Source organism: Zootoca vivipara, chromosome 1 (assembly GCF_965207765.1).
Source record: "Zootoca vivipara chromosome 1, rZooViv2.hap1.1, whole genome shotgun sequence".
Classification (NCBI taxonomy): Eukaryota; Metazoa; Chordata; class Lepidosauria; order Squamata; family Lacertidae; genus Zootoca; species Zootoca vivipara.
The window spans coordinates 53,854,537-53,872,418 of record NC_142582.1 but is presented as its reverse complement, the minus strand read 5'-3'; the positions used below and the strand labels follow the sequence as shown (position 1 = coordinate 53,872,418).

The 17,882-nt window shown below is 45.3% G+C and overlaps 1 protein-coding gene and 3 non-coding genes across 5 annotated transcripts; 3 read left to right on the top strand and 1 right to left on the bottom strand.

Annotated features, from left to right (window-relative positions):
- The first annotated feature begins 854 nt into the window (after positions 1 to 854).
- TRNAL-UAA (transfer RNA leucine (anticodon UAA)) lies at positions 855 to 937 on the top strand. Its single transcript has one exon. It is a non-coding gene; the product is annotated as a tRNA-Leu (tRNA).
- Positions 938 to 1,149: 212 nt separating this feature from the next.
- Positions 1,150 to 1,235, top strand: TRNAR-UCU (transfer RNA arginine (anticodon UCU)). Its single transcript is given in 2 exon segments — positions 1,150 to 1,186; positions 1,200 to 1,235. It is a non-coding gene; the product is annotated as a tRNA-Arg (tRNA).
- A 2,201-nt stretch (positions 1,236 to 3,436) lies between these two features.
- Positions 3,437 to 3,522, top strand: TRNAR-UCU (transfer RNA arginine (anticodon UCU)). The gene is given in 2 exon segments: positions 3,437 to 3,473; positions 3,487 to 3,522. It is a non-coding gene; the product is annotated as a tRNA-Arg (tRNA).
- A 1,472-nt stretch (positions 3,523 to 4,994) lies between these two features.
- Positions 4,995 to 10,729, bottom strand: LOC118089587 (C-type lectin BjL). Of its 2 annotated transcripts, none has more exons than XM_035124382.3 (6): positions 10,633 to 10,729; positions 9,031 to 9,146; positions 6,980 to 7,126; positions 6,616 to 6,730; positions 6,017 to 6,089; positions 4,995 to 5,686 (listed from the first exon to the last, which is right to left on the bottom strand). In XM_035124382.3, the coding sequence occupies exons 1-6, from the start codon at positions 10,682 to 10,684 to the stop codon at positions 5,650 to 5,652; spliced, it is 540 nt and encodes a 179-aa protein (XP_034980273.2). In that variant the 5' UTR covers positions 10,685 to 10,729; the 3' UTR covers positions 4,995 to 5,649. The 2 variants fall into 2 exon arrangements, with proteins under 2 accessions (XP_034980273.2, XP_034980274.2); XM_035124383.3 differs by having other exon boundaries at positions 4,995 to 5,668.
- Positions 10,730 to 17,882: the final 7,153 nt, after the last annotated feature.

Genomic DNA, 17,882 nt, shown 5'->3' with positions numbered 1-17,882 from the left:
ATAGGTTACTTCTCTATCATCTGGCTTCTGCTCTTTGGAAGAAAGGATGGAGTCGAGCATGATAAATATAAGCACATAACTGAAAGTAGATTAAGCACAATGCAATCGGTATGTTTTAAGATTCTGGAAGAAAACCTGTGCAAGTCTATTAAGAAGTAAGCCCCACTGAGTTCAGCGGTAGTTACTCCTAGGTAGGTGTGTCTAGAATTTCAGTCTAGTTCAGGTGGAGGTTGAAAGAAAAACCTACCTGCTTTCTTCCCCATGGTTTTTTTTTGTATTAGCTTCTGATAAAGTTCTGTTTAGGAAGCATCGCCGCCCGCAGCGCGCTCCTGCCTTTGACGCAGCTCGTTGTGCTGCCACCTTGCGGCCTCATTTGAGAATGGCACTAATGTTTCAAGTGGGGACGGAGAGCACGCATCTATCTACACGTAAAGAAAAAAAGGGGGGGGGGAGATCAAACTTTGTTCCTATTGTTCCAGTATGAAAGGAAACAAGCATAATGACGTTTCCGCAGAACATATCTGAGTTTCCCGCCCCACCAGACAGACCCTTCTCATGTCTGGTGAAAGTGTAAGATTTATTATTAGTTAGCCAACTACAGTTGTCAGTGCTAAATGAATTTTCTTATATTTGTTCGTGTGAAACGTGCCCCTTCCAGTAGTACTCTGTCTGTCGTATGCACTAATCCTGGCAGGCAGGGTAGCTAGGAGATGGATTTTGAACTTCTGCTAATACTCGATGCAGCTTGTTGAATGGAGACGCTCTTCGACCAGCAGGGGGGCAGATGTATCGCGCGTCAAAAGGCTAAAGTTATTCACCTTTATTCTATGGTGTTTCTAAAGTTGGCCATAATTACCAGAATGGCCGAGTGGTTAAGGCGTTGGACTTAAGATCCAATAGACAAATGTCTGCGTGGGTTCGAACCCCACTTCTGGTAGAGGAGGACCTTTTGTTTGCTCGTCCGCTTTAAACTCCCCCGCCCCAATCATATTAACTCTTTTTCTTCTTGCTCTCCGCCCCAGATGGAGCTTCAATTTCCAGCCTAAAGCAACTGCTTTATATTTCTCTAAGAAAACTTCCGGCATATGGAGTTCACTGTTAAGGTAACATAAAAGTCTCCTTCAAGGCAGAGGAGCGAACACAACGCGCGGCTCTGTGGCGCAATGGATAGCGCATTGGACTTCTAGAGTAGTGAAGTGATTCAAAGGTTGTGGGTTCGAGTCCCACCAGAGTCACAGGTTTCTTTTGAGGATGAAAACAAATTTGCCAAAGATCCCAATACCCACTGGGGAATTTTGCATTAAGTTGTGTTATTATATATCTTCGAGTGAAGGAACGAGCTGATTCCAGACATTTTGCGCATCATGTTTATGGTAATATCCGATTGGCAGCGGGGGACGGGTGAATCCATTGAAACTCCCTAGCTCTCCAACCCCCATGCGGGCTTTGCACTAAAAATCCGCTGCTTCGAGGCTGGAAATGCTCCGGGGTTGGGAATGGGGGTTCCTACAAAGAGTTAAAAGGGGCAAAGCAAAGGAAGGGTCACAGTATCAATCACGCGCCGGAGAACCTAGCGCTGGGCGGGGGGCATCCCTTTTTTGGACGAAGCTGGCATTTTCCGATATATTACCAGTGATGGGGTGAGCAAAGGACTGAAAGCAACCCGTTTCAACACTCTGGGAATGGGAGACGCTGTCTGGGCTCAGGACGCAGGGTCTGCTTCTTCTGCTTTTGCACTTAAAGAGTTGCAGAAGAGCAACCCACGTGTTTGAATGTTCCCCTTATTTGTTGTATTTATTATCTTCTATTCAGTGTTTTTTAATAGGGGGACGCACTCCCCTAAGCATTTTGTGAATCTTTGTACTTTTATCCATTTACTGTATTTATTTTTCCCGATTAGAACTATTGAAATCGTGATTTTCTTGAGTCGAAATGAGAGTACCCCTAAACATTTTTAAAGAAGAAGAAAGAAGAAAAAAGCAGCACTGCTTCTATTTAAACCCTACAAAAGGCACACCAGGCCGCAGGGCAACTGACTGGATGGATCCCTATAGGTGTTTCTTTCTAGTCCTCCGCGCAGTCGTCGTCCGCCCACCGGAAGTGGTGCGTTGCAGCCGCAGCAGCGGGACTAGTTCCGCGGCTCGAGAGGCGCCTCTAAATTGGCCGGGGTTAGAGACCCGTGGGGTCTGCGTCCTGGCAAAGAGGGCGAAGAAGCCCTTCCTAGGCAGCCCGTTCTCAGTTAAAACTTGGAGAGGTGGAGTAAAAATCCTCCTTGCTGCGTGTTGCTGGAGTGGCTTCTCGCGGTGTGAGACAACGTGGCTCGCTGCTTCAGTGGATCGCAGACTGAAGCTGGGAGGCAGGTTTCTTAGCCCTGGTAAATCTCAGAGTCAGGGACCCCTGGGCTTCCTTTTCTCTTGTTATAAGGCCTGCGATGGAATCAATGCAGGTGCTTTTTTTTTACTTTGTCAGGGCCAGAGGGCTTCCGCCCTGCTTTCTTTCTGATCCTTTTACCCGGAGATTTCCGGGACTGAACCTGGGAATGATCGCCTCCCCCTGGCAAGTTCGAGAACAGGAAAGGCTTTTTTACTAGGAGGAAAGGTTTTTTCCCCCTTTCATTTGCATTTGTTGCTGCCTCGGGTCGGGCGGGGAGACGGAAACTCTCCTTCCAAGTCTCCCCGCATCTGATCCCGCGGCCGGGAGGGCAGGAGAGAGCAAAAGCGGCGAGAAAACTCAGGTCTCCTCGTGGCAAGAGGCGGAGAAAGTTTCCTCCGCTTCCCGCGAGGGGGCACCGCAAAGCTCTTTCCAAGTTTTCATTTGGGGGGGGGGGGAGCTCAAAGTGAAACATTCAGCTAGCTGCGTATTATAGGGAGAAATGGATCCATGGGTTTGAGCGGTGTGAACACACACACGCATACACACTAAATAAATAAATCAACAGGTGCAGGAAATAGTCCCCTGTCTGCCTGATTCTTAGGGCAGAAAGCGCAGCAGCAGCTGCTGCTCCTGGTTCACTAAGGCAAATGGGCATAAGAGTTTCAGCATTGGCTACGGTAATAGCTGCTGAACTTGGTTAAATAAAGACGTTTTCATAGTAACCCGTATTTCGAACACTGAACTTATTCACCTTATTTTGAGGAGTCTTAAAAGTTAGCCACTCGGCCACTCTGAAAACCATGGCTAAGGCGTAGGGCTTGAGATCCAGTCGACATACTGTATAAGCCTGCGTAGGCATTTTGTTTCTCTTATTAGTCCATTTTTAAAAACCCCAACAGTCATGTCGGTTCTTTTTTCCCCTTCTAGTCCTCGCCACTCCAGACTTGGCTGCAATTCCAAACCCAAAGCAAGTGCTTTCTGCCTCCCCATGTAAACGTTCTGGGTTTCCTTAAAGTAACCCGTAAGTCTCCTTTTAAGAGCCAGAGGGAAGAGCGTGACCCGCGGCTCTGTGGCGCAATGGATAGCGCATTGGACTTCTAGCGTGGCGCAGCGATTCAAAGGTTGTGGGTTCGAGTCCCACCAGAGTCACTTTTGAGGACGTACCCCTTGGAGAACTTCCCATCGCGTTGTGTTGTCTTTCTGCTGAAAAAGAGCAAGTCACCCTGAAGGAAAGAACTAATTCATGAGCTTTTCCTGCTTTTGCCAATTCACTCGCTTTGCGCAGGACGTCGCCGGTCGGACACTTTTACGCGTGATCTAATGTGGTGGTTTTTTTGCGGGGGGGTGGGAAAGGTTCCCAGCTCACTTAGTTCTTTCCCGCCCCCTTCGAGGCCATGAAAGGTACAATGTGACGAAACTGCAGCAGCGGTTCATCTCTCCCGTAGTTTGGGCTGTGCGGCGCTTGCACAGGTTTGTTGTCAAGCCAGGCGTCCGCATCCTGTCATCAGCGAAGCTCGAACTCGGCGACAGAGGCGCCTTTCCGGCTCCGCAGCTCCGCGCCCGAACCCCTCGGCTATCCAGAACACTAGGCGCCCAGTTTGGTAGTATGGAAGGTTTCATATGCTCCTTAGCAGCGCCTGCAGTCTGGGTGGGATTATTTAGCGTGTGGTGGGGGGGGATATAAAGAGTCTGAGCTACTCCGGCGAAAAGCTGGAGAGGCAGCTGAAAAGGTTTATTTCTCCCCGTGCTGCGCATACAAAATATATTCATTATTCGTTCAAGGAAAATGGTTACAGAGATCGTCATGTTTCGCTCACCCACACCCACAAAATAAATTTATCATAAACGTTGCATGTGTTTGAAAAATGGCTGGATTCTCATTGGCAGTGGACAAAGACTTAAAATTACACATCTCTGTGATATGCGATCTTGTGGATCCTTCGTGCAGGATCCTTTGCGCGTATCTGAGGAGCACTCGTGGACTCCTCTTCCTGAAATAGCACCGACTCCCGAAAGTCCCCTGAGAGAATGTTGGATCTTATGGAAGCTAATCGGAGCTGCTGCTGCTCGCCCACTCCGACCAAATCAGTCACCGGACCGGACTGCTCCTTTTTGAGAAAATCATTCAGTTCGTTGTGTGGTGAAGAACATCAGTTTGGATAGAAGGTGAAGAAATCAAAAAGCAGATTGGCTCTACAGATAGCATAGGACTAAGGCTATAATATGATACAGTATGGATATACAGTACTCTGCAGGTAAACCCAAATCTTGTGTGCAAGTGGATCTACCCTCTTTTGCCAAGTTTTGTCCTTAAAAAGGCTACAACATCCACTATTTTCACCTTAAGCTTTTCAGATGAGAGCTCTTCCCCCTATGGGCATAGCCAGGATTTATTGGGGACGACGACAGGCTTTATACTTGGGGGGGGGGGGCAGAACCAAGTTATTTGTGATGCAGTTGGTCAGTTAGTTAAGTATTTTTATTTATTTGCTTGATTTGGGGGGGGTGCTGCCCCCTGCACCTCCCTGGCTACGCCCATGCTTGCCCCCCAAAGTTGCTCAACTCCACTTTTCTCTCCCCCCCTTTCATATTTACAGAAAACAACTTTTCAGAGAAAGCAGTGCTAAAAAGAGTTGGTCTTTAATGAATAGGCATTATACAGTGTTGAGTTTTGGTGGGAGCACATGGATGAAAGATGAACATTTCAAAATGGCAAGAGGAAAAGACAGAAAGTAAACAAAGAAATTTGGTGCTTTCCGATTGTTCTTGGACTAGCAGAAACAAAACAGTATGTGACAGGGTCAACAGGGTGCAACACTTCTACTGACCCAAATCGCCCACAGTTGTGCTATGTTAACACTGAGGATCCTGCTACTACAGCAATGGGCAACCTGTAGCTGGCCAAATTCTACTGGACTCTTAGCTCCCATCTGACTCAGTCAGCAGGCATCAAGGATGATAGGAGTTTTGAGTCCAGCAAAATGTGGACACTGACAGGTACCTGATCACAGCTCAAATGGAAAAGCTCATTTGGATCTCAACCTTTTCTTCTTCTTAGAGGTCTCCAATTATTACAACTCAATTTCTCCCTGTTGTAGGGAAGTCCCTGGCCAGGGCTCTGATCTCGAAATGACGCTGCATAACGCTGCAATGCTCATCAAAGAAACAAAGAAGCAAGTTAAAGGTTGCCACAGGAAGAAGAAACATCCCAGGATTCTGCCTTCTGCATTTTTTCACACCAGCAATTTCACATCAGCTTGCGCTTCCGAATCCTTCCTATGCACAGCACCCATGGCTTAGGGAAGAAGAACATCTGATGGTCAAAACATGACAGCATGACAACCAGACTTTAGCCTGGTATGCAACCAGAGCCTGTACATATTTACAAAGAAACAACCCCCAAAATTATTGCTCTTGCTAGTTATGATTAATTTAATTGACTTCACCATAAGGTTCTAGGGTGGGTTCCATGCCATGGACCACCTGAATGAAACACAGTTTGGAAACCCTTGTCCTAAGTGGAGAAACAGCCCTGCAGGAACTTTAGCTAGAAGCTGTTTTGCTCCCCTGTGCTCAACCCAAGAAGTTCATTGGACTAGTAAGAGTAGATTGAACTTCCAAAGAGATTGAACCCAGTTCTCACCTACTTCCCAAGGAGTATTTGCAAACAGACAAGAATTTCCAGGAAACAGCAAAGTCATTCCAGGTCACAAATCCTGAGAGAGACAGAGAGAAGGGGGAACGGTCAAGTCACAAATGTTGTCAGTGCTGCTAACAATTCCAAAGCATGGATCCAAGGTCTGAGTTACTTGATCAGGTTCCAACAGATTATACTGCTGCATCATGCTAGCCTTCCATGAAACAGTTAAAATATGAGACTCCCTTACAGGAGCCCCCCCACTAAAAGAAGCACATGTTTTCTAGCCGAGGAGCCACAGGATACTACTGAGAAATCATGACTGCTTCCATATTGGACATTTATTGTAGAATAGTTCACTCACTTTTTATAGGGCATCTTCACGATGTCATCAACAAAATATTCTCCTCTCATGTTTTGTCTGCTCAGCTTCTGTGGATTCTTACACACACACACACACACACACACACCATGGTCTACTTCCTAATTTATTACCCTTGTTCCCAGTGTAATGAGTACACACATACACACAGACATACATGCCTAAGCAAATCCCTGATCCTTCCCAAAAAGCATTTTGCAGGCGAGGGGAGTTTGTTTCTCACCATTTTGCAAAACCCAAGATCCCAAGTAGTGTTCGCCTGCCAGTCCATCAGGCTGTGAAGGAGGAAACGTCCGGTAATCAAATTTGGAACCATCTGTCCAGACAAAGTCTCCTTCCTAAGAAAAGATCAACAGAATCTCGAGCTAAAACATTCACGGGAAGAAAGGCTTGCTAAGTCTTCCAAAAAAAGAAACACACATTGCATATTGCACAAGGCCTATAAAAAGCCATGGAAAAATGGGGGGATATATGCCACCTTTCGGGGCAAAGCTCTCCCAATGTGGATCACAAACAGCATATATAAATATATATATAATTAAGCTGAACTTTTGGCTATTCTGAATGGCTAACTCAGCATAGTGTACCTTGAAAGTGTCATGAGCACCAATCCAGTAGGCCTTTCCTTTGGTGTGATCCAGTGGCTTGCCCATCAGGTGAAAAATGAAGTCATTCTCTTCTGGGCTGTGGATGGAGGCTAGGTGAGAGTTCCTGTCATATCTCTTGCAAGCCATCTGGGGGGAAATGCACAGGGAAATAATTCACTTCTTGCTTAATTACAAAAAGGTGTTTCACAAGAACCAAGTATCTGTGCAACGCCTCCCCCTTAAGTAGAGTTTGAAAATCAATGCAGTTGGTGTCTAAATACTTTCAAACATTTCCCCACAACCATAAGAACTGCGTATCTCAGCACGCAGAAAGCTCAAAAATTCCATTATTTATAAAATCAAGACGATTTTCCTTTCTAGTTTGAAACTGGACATAGAGAGACTTTATTTGTTATTTATTTATAGGCATTCATAAGCCACTTAATATATTGAAATCTCTACACACTGATCTCTTAAGTTACCTGGCGAAGCAACAAAAACTTCAGATCAGTCTGATGAAGTAGAACATGAAGTGTTTCATTAGTATAACTGTTGTAATGAAGTATAGAGCTCCTCTGGTTGCAACTGTTGTTGTTCTCATCAAAATATGCTTCCCATTTATCATTTTGCTGTTTTTAATTTTACCCTAAAAAATTATGGATGTTAGAAAAGCTTGCCCTTCACTGCTTTGGTGCAGATCCATCATGTATTCACGTGGTTTCAACTATCACCTTTTAATCAGATGCTTTCGTGAAGGGCAAATCATTCAGCACTCTGTTGTTTATCAAGTGGAGGCTCCACCCAGAGCAAAATAACTGGCAGCAAAGCAGAAGCTAGTGGGTAGTTGGGTGGGTGGTTTAAAGGCAGGAGTGTTGTGATTGCGTGTGTTTGTGTTTGCATGTGGGGAAATCCTGCACTTTGTATAGCTGCATCGAGGTGCTCTTTGTGTGTTTAGGACTGCCTCCGGAGACTGTCAGGGATTCAAGGGCTTGCCATCAATTGAGGTATATACAGTAGCCTGATTTCCCCACTAATTCATAAGTACCCAGGGCACACAGGGCAATTCTATAACTTCCTGCTGCTCTCAGATACCAATCCTGCTACAACATACAATGTTGCTAGATTCTGCACAGCAGCACTCCAAATTCGTCGAAGGATGACCTGTGCCACAAACCAGATTTAATGAACATATCAAAGTGCTCTGTAAATTAATAGTTAAAGTCTTTTATGTATCAACCCTTTATGCTCTTCCACACCCGCCCAGTGCTCCTGTCCCTTCTTTTAGCTTCTTTTAAATTCTTATAGACTTTTATATTCACCTTCTGTTTTAATACCTTTTAGCTTTCCAAAACGTTTTTCAGATTTTAAATGACTGTATCCCACCCTTTTATGCTGGTCTGTGACCGTAATAAAGATTTGTATTGTATTGAGGTGTGCACATTTAAAGTGGACTAAAATGCACTAATGCAACAAATTAACTTTGAAAGAACAAACTGACTTTTTGTGTTTTGGAAAGCAATGGGGGAAATGCATTGAGAAGTGTGGGGTGGGGTGGAGGCATCAGAGCAAATCCACGGCTGAGAATCGTACCTGCTTTGCTCCTGCTTAATTTCTGTTAATATGTGGCAGTGCTTGGCTACGTGGTGACATATTTCCCTGCTCTCTGATAGACATCAGAGGCTGCCCTCTTTTAGGGGGGAGGCGAAGGAGAGCTGGGGGTCAGAGCATTGCATCATTTTGACACAAGTAATTGCCACTAGATGATATTGCCAAGGGGGAAGGAGATAGTTGTGTCTGCCTGGTAGGAGATAAGTGTTGGCATTTAATCTGACCTCAATTTTGTATTTTCCACTGTGTGTCCAAAAATAAAAAGGGGACAAATCGATTGTATTTCTAGGTAATCACTATTTATCTTCCCCAAAAGGAGAGCAAGGACCTCTGGAATATGTTTTTCCACAGAGCAGCCTCCGCTTCTCCTACAAATCTGGTCTAGTCAAGGACACGTGACTGGTTTATTTTCTGTCCCCTTTGACATCACATCAATCACTTGCCTCTGCATCGGTCCAGGTCATTGGTTCTGTCACAGCTTTATAGCAAGCGTTTTGATACTGCACCCAGCCCGTCTCACAAAAGCCACGGGCACAAAGGCATGTTTGGGAACAGGTACCTGAGGCAAAGAGAAGGAACCAAGATGGAGTTAAGAAGTTAAGTCAAAAGATTTGGTCACCCTGCATTTCAAACTATTGCACCCTCCTAGAATCCTATTCTCTTCATTTACAAAGAGGCACAGGTGCTAATGAACATGGTGGCCGTAAATGAACGTGGTGGCCATAAACCAAATGGCACTGCTATCTTCTACCCCAGCGATGGGAAACTTCAGCCCTGGAGACCAAATACAGCCCTCCAGTTGTCTTTCTAGTCCTATAGACTCTCCAGGCAATCTCTGCTCCTCAAACCCCATCCCTTACCCGACCATCCCTGCACCACCTCTGAGTGCTCTTGCCTGTCTGGAATGTGTCGTTGCTGGTGGGGCAAGTGTGCATTTGTGTGATTGCACTGTGAGTGTGCATTTGTGTGATTGCACTGCATGTGCTTGGTTGCCGTGTGTGTGTGTGTGTGTGTGTGTGTGTGTGTGTGTATGCATTGGGCTGGGCATGTAATATTCATACTTTCCCTGGTTTGCAAACATACCCATGGCAGCCCCTCTCCCCCATTCTTCCTTTTCAACGTGCTAAGCCTACAAATCTCTCATGCTCCAGTTGTTTCCCTTGCTGCTTTAGACAAATCATAATTTGCCTTCAAAGGATAATCAGAAACCACAGCTTTTGGAGAGGTTTCAAGCATAATTTCCCTGGTTCAGACACAATGGCAAACTTCCCAAATCAGGATGGGACAGTATCTGAGCACAAGGGGGTGGGGGGTGGGAGAAGAGAGTGTGTGTGTGAACTAGAGGCAATGCTGTAATATAGGTCACTGTCTGCTATTATCCTTTCCCATCTTGCAGATGGTAGGCTAAGAGACTGAAGGCCCCTGTGCTAAGTCACTGCTATTTCAAACTGCTAAAAATCTTTGCACTGTAGGAATTGCTCCACACAGGAGAGAAATGGTATAAAAATGTCAGTTATGAGCTATTGGTTCACAAGTCCAATGAATCCCACACGGCATCTAGCCCAGCCTTTGTTGGATTTCCTCCAAGGAGCAAGAACAAAGTATATTGTTTTGGCTATGAGCCGCTGTTTGGCTCAGAAACCTTTCTCTCAAAAGGTGAGAGCAAATATACCAGCCCAGTAGAGCAAATACAAAATAAATACTGTAGGTTGCCCACCAGTGGAGTAATAGGTCTGCCATTGTTAGAAAGAAGCATTCAACAGTTAAGAGGTTTTCAGGATGCAACCCCAATCAATTGCACTGCTGAACTCTGTGGAGCTTCCTTTCAGATAGGCATGCACAGGATCCAGAGGGAAAATGAACACCTAATTACTTTCTTGGGCAATCAATCATTACTGACATCATCTTCAAGTTTTAACCTGTGTGCTTAACACTTGCTAAGGATAGCTGTACATGTTGTAAAAAAAAAAAAAGCTTGTCAATTTATTAAAAGTCATTGAATTCTCATTTTCCCTATTCAAAACACTGAATCAGTCTAAACTCACCATGGATGAAGGCAATCAGAAGGAAGGCACAGAGAGCCGTGCAAGTTCCCATTTCTGCAAGAAGGAGCGAAGGCGTGGAAGTCCAAAGTTGCTCTGTACTGTGGAGTGGAATGGGACCTGCTTTATAGGTTGGCCAGCTGTATTTCAAGGAGAGCAATTTTTTAACAAGTGAACCGGATTCAGGAAGTTCTTAATCATTTTTTAGATCTATGCAAATCGGGAATATTTGTCTTTGCTTCAGTTTCTTTCCCCTTACCTAATCTCACAATCACACTATCCCAGCAGAGTCAACACATCAGAGTGTCTGTGTAATCCAGGAATTTGTACACTTAACCCCTTCCAGAGCTGGCCCAAGACATTTTGCCACTGGAGGCGAACCACAAAATGGTACACACACATCCAGCCAGGGAAGACCCTGCCTTAGCTGGAGACGGACAAGAGGGGAGGAAGAACAGGACCCTTTGGTTTGATCAGGCAAGGCTATTCTTATGTAGGAGTGATATTTACAATAAAAAGCTACCAAGATGTTTTTCCCCTGCTTTTCTATATCCATATGATTATTGCGGTTCATGTGCACCAGGTATTCAGGAACTAACAACAAAAACAAAACAACAACAACAACAACAACAACACGTCTTTCAAACACAGAAGCTGGATGATACATTCTCAGTTTGATGATAATAATAATAATAATAATAATAATAATAATAATAATAATAATTTATTATTTATACCCCACCCATCTGGCCAGGTCCCCCCAGCCACTCTGGGCGGCTTCCAACAAAACATTAAAATACAGAAATCAAACATTAAAAGCTTCCCTAAACAGGGCTGCCTTGAGATGCCTTCTAAAGGTCTGGTAATTGTTGTTCTCTTTGACCTCTGGTGGGAGGGCATTCCACAGGGTGGGTGCCACTACCGAGAAGGCCCTCTGCCTGGTTCCCTGTAACTTGGCTTCTCGTAGCGAGGGAACCGCCAGAAGACCCTTGGTGCTGGACCTTAGTGTCCGGGCAGAACGATGGGGGTGGAGACGCTCCTTCAGGTATACTGGACTGAGGCCGTTTAGGGCTTTAAAGGTCAACACCAACACTTTGAATTGTGCTCGGAAATGTACTGGGAGCCAATGTAGGTCTTTCAGGACCGGTGTTATGTGGTCTCGGCGGCCGCTCCCAGTCACCAGTCTAGCTGCCGCATTCTGGGTTAGTTGTAGTTTCCGGGTCACCTTCAAAGGTAGCCCCACGTAGAGCGCATTGCAGTAGTCCAAGCGAGAGATAACTAGAGCATGCACCATTCTGGCGAGACAGTCTGCGGGCAGGTAGGGTCTCAGCCTGCGTGCCAGATGGAGCTGATAGACAGCTGCCCTGGACACAGAATTGACCTGTGCCTCCGTGGACAGCTGTGAGTCCAAAATGTCTCCCAGGCTGCGCACCTGGTCCTTCAGGGGCACAGTTACCCCATTCAGGACCAGGGAGTCCTCCACACCCGCCCGCCTCCTGTCCCCCACAAACAGTACCTCTGTCTTGTCAGGATTCAATCTCAATCTGTTAGCCGCCATCCATCCTCCAACCGCCTCCAGACACTGATTAAGCCAAGAGATACTCAGTGCCTCCTAACACCCCAAAGAAACACAAGATCCATACATCAACATTGCAGGAGAGCATTAATATAAGAATGTATTCATGTTAGCATGAAAATTGTTTCTCATTGTTCAGTGAGCTGCTGAGACGGTGCTTAAACAACTGTGCCCTACTTTGCATGTCTGCTTACAAGTAAGCTGCACTGAGTTCCTTGGGAATCCATCCCAGGAAAGCAGGTGTAGAACTGCAGCCTAAGAACACCAGTTTCTTTTTGGAATGGTCCATTTAATTAAAACAACAACAGCAGCCCAATAGTTGAAGTTGAACAATACTTGACTGGGACTAACTCAAATGTCTCAAAAGAATGAGCAAGCGTTTGAGTTGCAGAGTTGTTCAGGGTAGATACTAAGGAAAAACATGAGGGGGAGGAGAGGGAAATAGCCCCTTGAAAGGGGTTTGTGCTTCTGATATGGTGGCATTACATGGTCAGCTTTAAAACGGGGGGGGGGCTTGGGAGCTAGCCTGTGTCCCTCCAGATGTTGCTGGACTACATCCCCTACTGGTCCCAGCTAGTATGGCCAATAGGAATGAAGGGAGTTGTAGTCCAGCAACACCTGGAGGGGACACAGGTTAGCCACCTGTTTTAAAAGGCAGTATAAAAGTAAAGGGAACGGCACCGAACCATAAGAAAAACACGCATCCTTATTAGGGCAATTCCATTATTAGGCCTACCTATTGCAACATAGTGTGGAAAGTTCAACCATTGGGGTAGATAGTGAACAGAGCAATGGGGTGGTGGGTTAGAACAGTGTTTCTCAACCAGTGTGCCTCCAGATGTTTTGGGACTACAACTCCCATCATTCCTGACCACTGGTCTTGCTAGCTAGGGATGATGGGAGTTGTAGTCCCAAAACATCTGGAGGCACACTGGTTGAGAAACACTGGGTTAGAAGAAGTTTGTTTCTGGGTGATATTGAAGCCACAGAGTCTGCAGGGGTTTTAAGTGCTTATGCTCACAATGTTAAGTAAATAAACCAGAAAACAACACTTGCAAATGTAAGGATCTTATTTTTCCTTCTTTTAATAATTTTGGGGGGAGCGGGTTGCCAAAAAAATTCCGCACCAGGTACCACCTGACCTTGCTATGCCTCTGGGAAGAAGGGGTGAGTGAAGAGCTACATCTGGAAGAAGGGATTGGGGTAAAGATCTAAAATTGGGAACAAGTGTGGGAGGAGACCAGCAGCACCTCCTATTTGCCAAGAGGTCGCTGTGGGTGAAGAGCTGCAGAGAAGATGGCAGCTCTGGCCTCCAAGCATAGCTGCCAAGTCTCCTGTATTCCCCGGAAAACCCCCATTTTTCCAGCTGTCCCCAGCCGAAAAAATGGATTTTTTTGTTTTTCCCTGGTTTATTCTGGCGCAGCGGCCATTTTGGAACTGGGCGGAGCATGCTCAGAAGCGACTTTTGATGCTGCTTTGCCCAGTTCCAAAATGGCTGCAGTGCGACTTCTGGTGTGGCGGCCATTTTGGAACAGGGCAGAGCAGCATCAAAAGTTGCTTCTGAGCATGCTCTGCCCAGTTCCAAAATGGCGGCAGCGCTACTTCCGGTCTGCTACTTCCGGTCCAGTCCCTTATTTCTCAGGTCGGAACTTGGCAGGTATGCCTCCAAGGGGTGTGCTGCAGTTATTATGGCGGTGGCAGCAGCAATGAGCAATGTATTCCTTAGCGGGCCAATCTGCTTGCCTTGTGGATCTTGCCACCTGAGGCAGTCGCCTCACCTTGCCTCATGGGTGGGCCAGCCATGTGTACTGCTATGCAAGGCCAATTGTCCTCTGCAAAACTGGCAGAATAATAATCGGCTCCAAACCAGATTAGCCTCTCTTCCCCCCCCCCCAAAAAAAACAGGGAATCATGGATATTGGAAGACAGAACTTGTGTTTTAGTTGAGGTTGTTTCTAACTGTGATGGTCATTTGTTTAAAACTATTTTTTAATGCTGTGTTTGTTACCGCTGTAACCAGCCTTGGCACCTTCTGGTGTGGCCCATAAAAGATCTCCCCCTAAAGGCTGAGGTGGCATTTCTGGACTCAAATAGTAGATTAGCATCATCCCCGTTGGTCTGTAGATTGGCATCCTCACACTTGTCTGAAAGCAGCTGGAGTTTAATAGATACATGTAGTGCTTAGCTACTTTCTTAATGTCATGGTATGAGAACTACGCAGGATGGGCACAGATAGGAATTGGCAATTGCATTTCAAAATACTACAGCCGAGTTCAAACATTCGTTGAACACAACTGTGGTGCTTCCCCCCAGCACGACAAGACAGATTTTTCATTGTCCTTGCAAAAAAAAGAACGGACTTCCCCAGTGATTCCAACAGTCATCAATCTTGTCCTACTCTTCAGGCACAATTTGTACCTTCTTTTTTCTTAAAGAGCTGCATACTTGCCAGATTATCTAAACATTCTTGCGTCACCAACTTTTTAAAAAAGGAAACAAGTTCTTCTAAAGTTGCAAAACTGTTCTGAGAAGGAGAGCGAGCAGAGGTTGTGATGTTGCAACCACCAGCCAATTGATGCTATGCATGGGGGTGGGAGTGGGGGTGTAATGAGCTAGCAGAACTGACTCCTGCCCTTGAGAGGGTGAGGTATGTCTAAAGTGCCCTCCCACTCTGCCACTCATACCATGTGATGAGTGGGGAATAGTAGGCGCTGTGTGTTTGTGACTTGCATGGGTGTGAATCTTGCATGTGTGTTCTCTGTGTGAGAAACGGAATATGCAAGTGAGAGGGTGAGTTAGCCATACCAGTGCTATTGTTCTAGAAAAAGAGGTGCTGGAACTCACCATGAACACCTTCCTCATTCTCTTAGAATGGCAATGGTGCCCACCTGAGAGGTGCTGGAATGGAGTTCCTGAATTCCCCCTGGAAAAAGCCCTGGTCATTCTAACTGCCTGCATGCAGCCTCCCCTACACACACACACACACACACACACACACACACACACACACACACACCTGCCCAGGTTTGGCCAAGGGTGATTGTGGCCTCTGGGTTCATAAATGTTAGCCACCCCTGGTGTATAGCATAGTCAATCTATTTTTAAACCTTCCAATTAACTTTCTGTCTGACTTTCCTAAATTTCTATCCTACTCTTCCTCCCAATGCAGCCCCAGGCAGCAAATAACAAAGTAGCAGAAGAATACAACTTTAGGCTGTAGTGCTAAAGGGAACTGCTTGCATATTAGAATCATCAAAAGCAATCCTGATTTAGAACACATTATGACTCAGAATACTTGGTGCATATCAATTATGTGAAAATCCTCAAGACCTAATTCCCACTAATTAACTAAGATGCTTTCCAACACATTACAGGGAGCATTAGCGAGTAAACCAGTCTGGCAAGGAATGAAAAGCTTATTAACAGTAATTTGGACACCAAAAAAAAAAATCCCATAGTAATAAAAATGATATTAAAAGCAATGCAAAATATTTATGATAATATCTGAAACAACCAAAATGTACTAAAACCAGCTTGCAGCTCCCTAGATTACAGGAGACTGCACAGCTCACCCTAGAATAGTAAAATATAAGACCACAGCCAATTCTATGCTTTCTTTCTCAGTGCAAAAATCAAGGCTGTGTAGGGGGAGGAAAGGTATCAGAACTGGGGCATCATGACCAGTCCTTGGACACTTTGGATACAGATGTGGACCCAGCTTCTGGGGCTCAGCAATCCTCAAATGTAACTGAGGAGGACCATGTTAAGGGAGAGCAGTTTGTGGACCACCGGGGGGGGGGAGAGGGCTTGACTTCAAGCAATGTTTCTCAAGTGCAGAACTGAAATTTGCAGTTCTGCAACATCACTGGCTCACTCAGAGTCCATCACTCCCTTGTAAATCTCTAAAGAGAGAACATTGTAGAAATCCAGGCTGAGGAGCCTTTGCACCCCCGCCTTGATGTTGTTGGAGTATGACTGCCATCATCCTTGACTATTGACCCAGCTCGCTGGGGATGATGGGAGTTGTAGTCCAACAGCATCTAGAGGGCCACAGGTTCCGTTTCCCTGGTAGAGGCAGTGCCTGGTCACCAGCTTTATCCTCAGAGCTCTCCCAGGTCCTGCAGTACCTGAGTTTGTTCTGCTACTTGGCATTTACAGTGGTACCTTGGTTCTCAAATGCTTTGGTTCCCAAACACTGAAAACCTGGAAGTAAGTGTTCTGGTTTTCAAACGTTTTTCAGAAGCCGAACATCCAATGCAGCTGTCAGCTACTGTTTCCAGGGCGCCTGCACCAAACAGATGCCGCGCCTTGGTTGCTGAACATTTTGGAAGTCAAACGGACTTCCGGAACAGATTAAGTTCGACAACCAAGGTACCGCTTTTGTTTTTGCTATTTATTATGAGTTTTTGTTTTTGAGGCTTTTTCAGTTAATTTGTTTTTGTGACTGTGTGGAACCCAGTTCAGCTACTGATTGATTGATTGATTGTGCAGAAATGGATAAAAGCTCTCAATTCAAACAATGACTATCATCAGTGCAGGTAAGAAAAAGAATTTAATTTAAATTTTTATCATTTACAATACTGTCTTTTTTATTTTATACTCAGTACATTGGTTATTACTTTCATTTTATGGATCAATGGTCTCGTTAGATAGTAAAATTCATGTTGTTGTTGTTGTTGTTTAGTTGTTTAGTCGTGTCTGACTCTTCGTGACCCCATGGACCATAGCACGCCAGGCACTCCTGTCTTGCACTGCCTCCCGCAGTTTGGTCAAACTCATGTTCGTAGCTTCAAGAACACTGTCCAACCATCTCGTCCTCTGTCGTCCCCTTCTCCTAGTGCCCTCTATCTTTCCCAACATCAGGGTCTTTTCCAATGATTCTTCTCTTCTCATGAGGTGGCCAAAGTATTGGAGCCTCAGCTTCACGATCTGTCCTTCCAGTGAGCACTCAGGGCTGATTTCCTTCAGAATGGATAGGTTTGATCTTCTTGCAGTCCATGGGACTCTCAAGAGTCTTCTCCAGCACCATAATTCAAAAGTATCAATTCTTCAGCGATCAGCCTTCTTTATGGTCCAGCTCTCACTTCCATACATCACTACTGGGAAAACCATAGCTTTAACTATATGGACCTTTGTAGGCAAGGTAATGTCTCTGCTTTTTAAGATGCTGTCTAGGTTTGTCATTGCTTTTCTCCCAAGAAGCAGGCGTCTTTTAATTTCGTGACTGCTGTCACCATCTGCAGTGATCAAGGAGCCCAAGAATGTAAAATCTCTCACTGCCTCCATTTCTTCCCCTTCTATTTGCCAGGAGGTGATGGGACCAGTGGCCATGATCTTGGTTTTTTTGATGTTGAGCTTCAGACCATATTTTGCGCTCTCCTCTTTCACCCTCATTAAAAGGTTCTTTAATTCTTCCTCACTTTCTGCCATCAAGGTTGTGTCATCTGCATATCTGAGGTTGTTGATATTTCTTCCGGCAATCTTAATTCCGGCTTGGGATTCATCTAGTCCAGCCTTTCGCATGATGAATTCTGCATATAAGTTAAATAAGCAGGGAGACAATATACAACCTTGTCGTACTCCTTTCCCAATTTTGAACCGAAACTAAAGCATTCCAAAATCAAGGGGCACTTTCCTATAGAAAGTAATGCAAAATGGATTAATCCATTCCGGACTT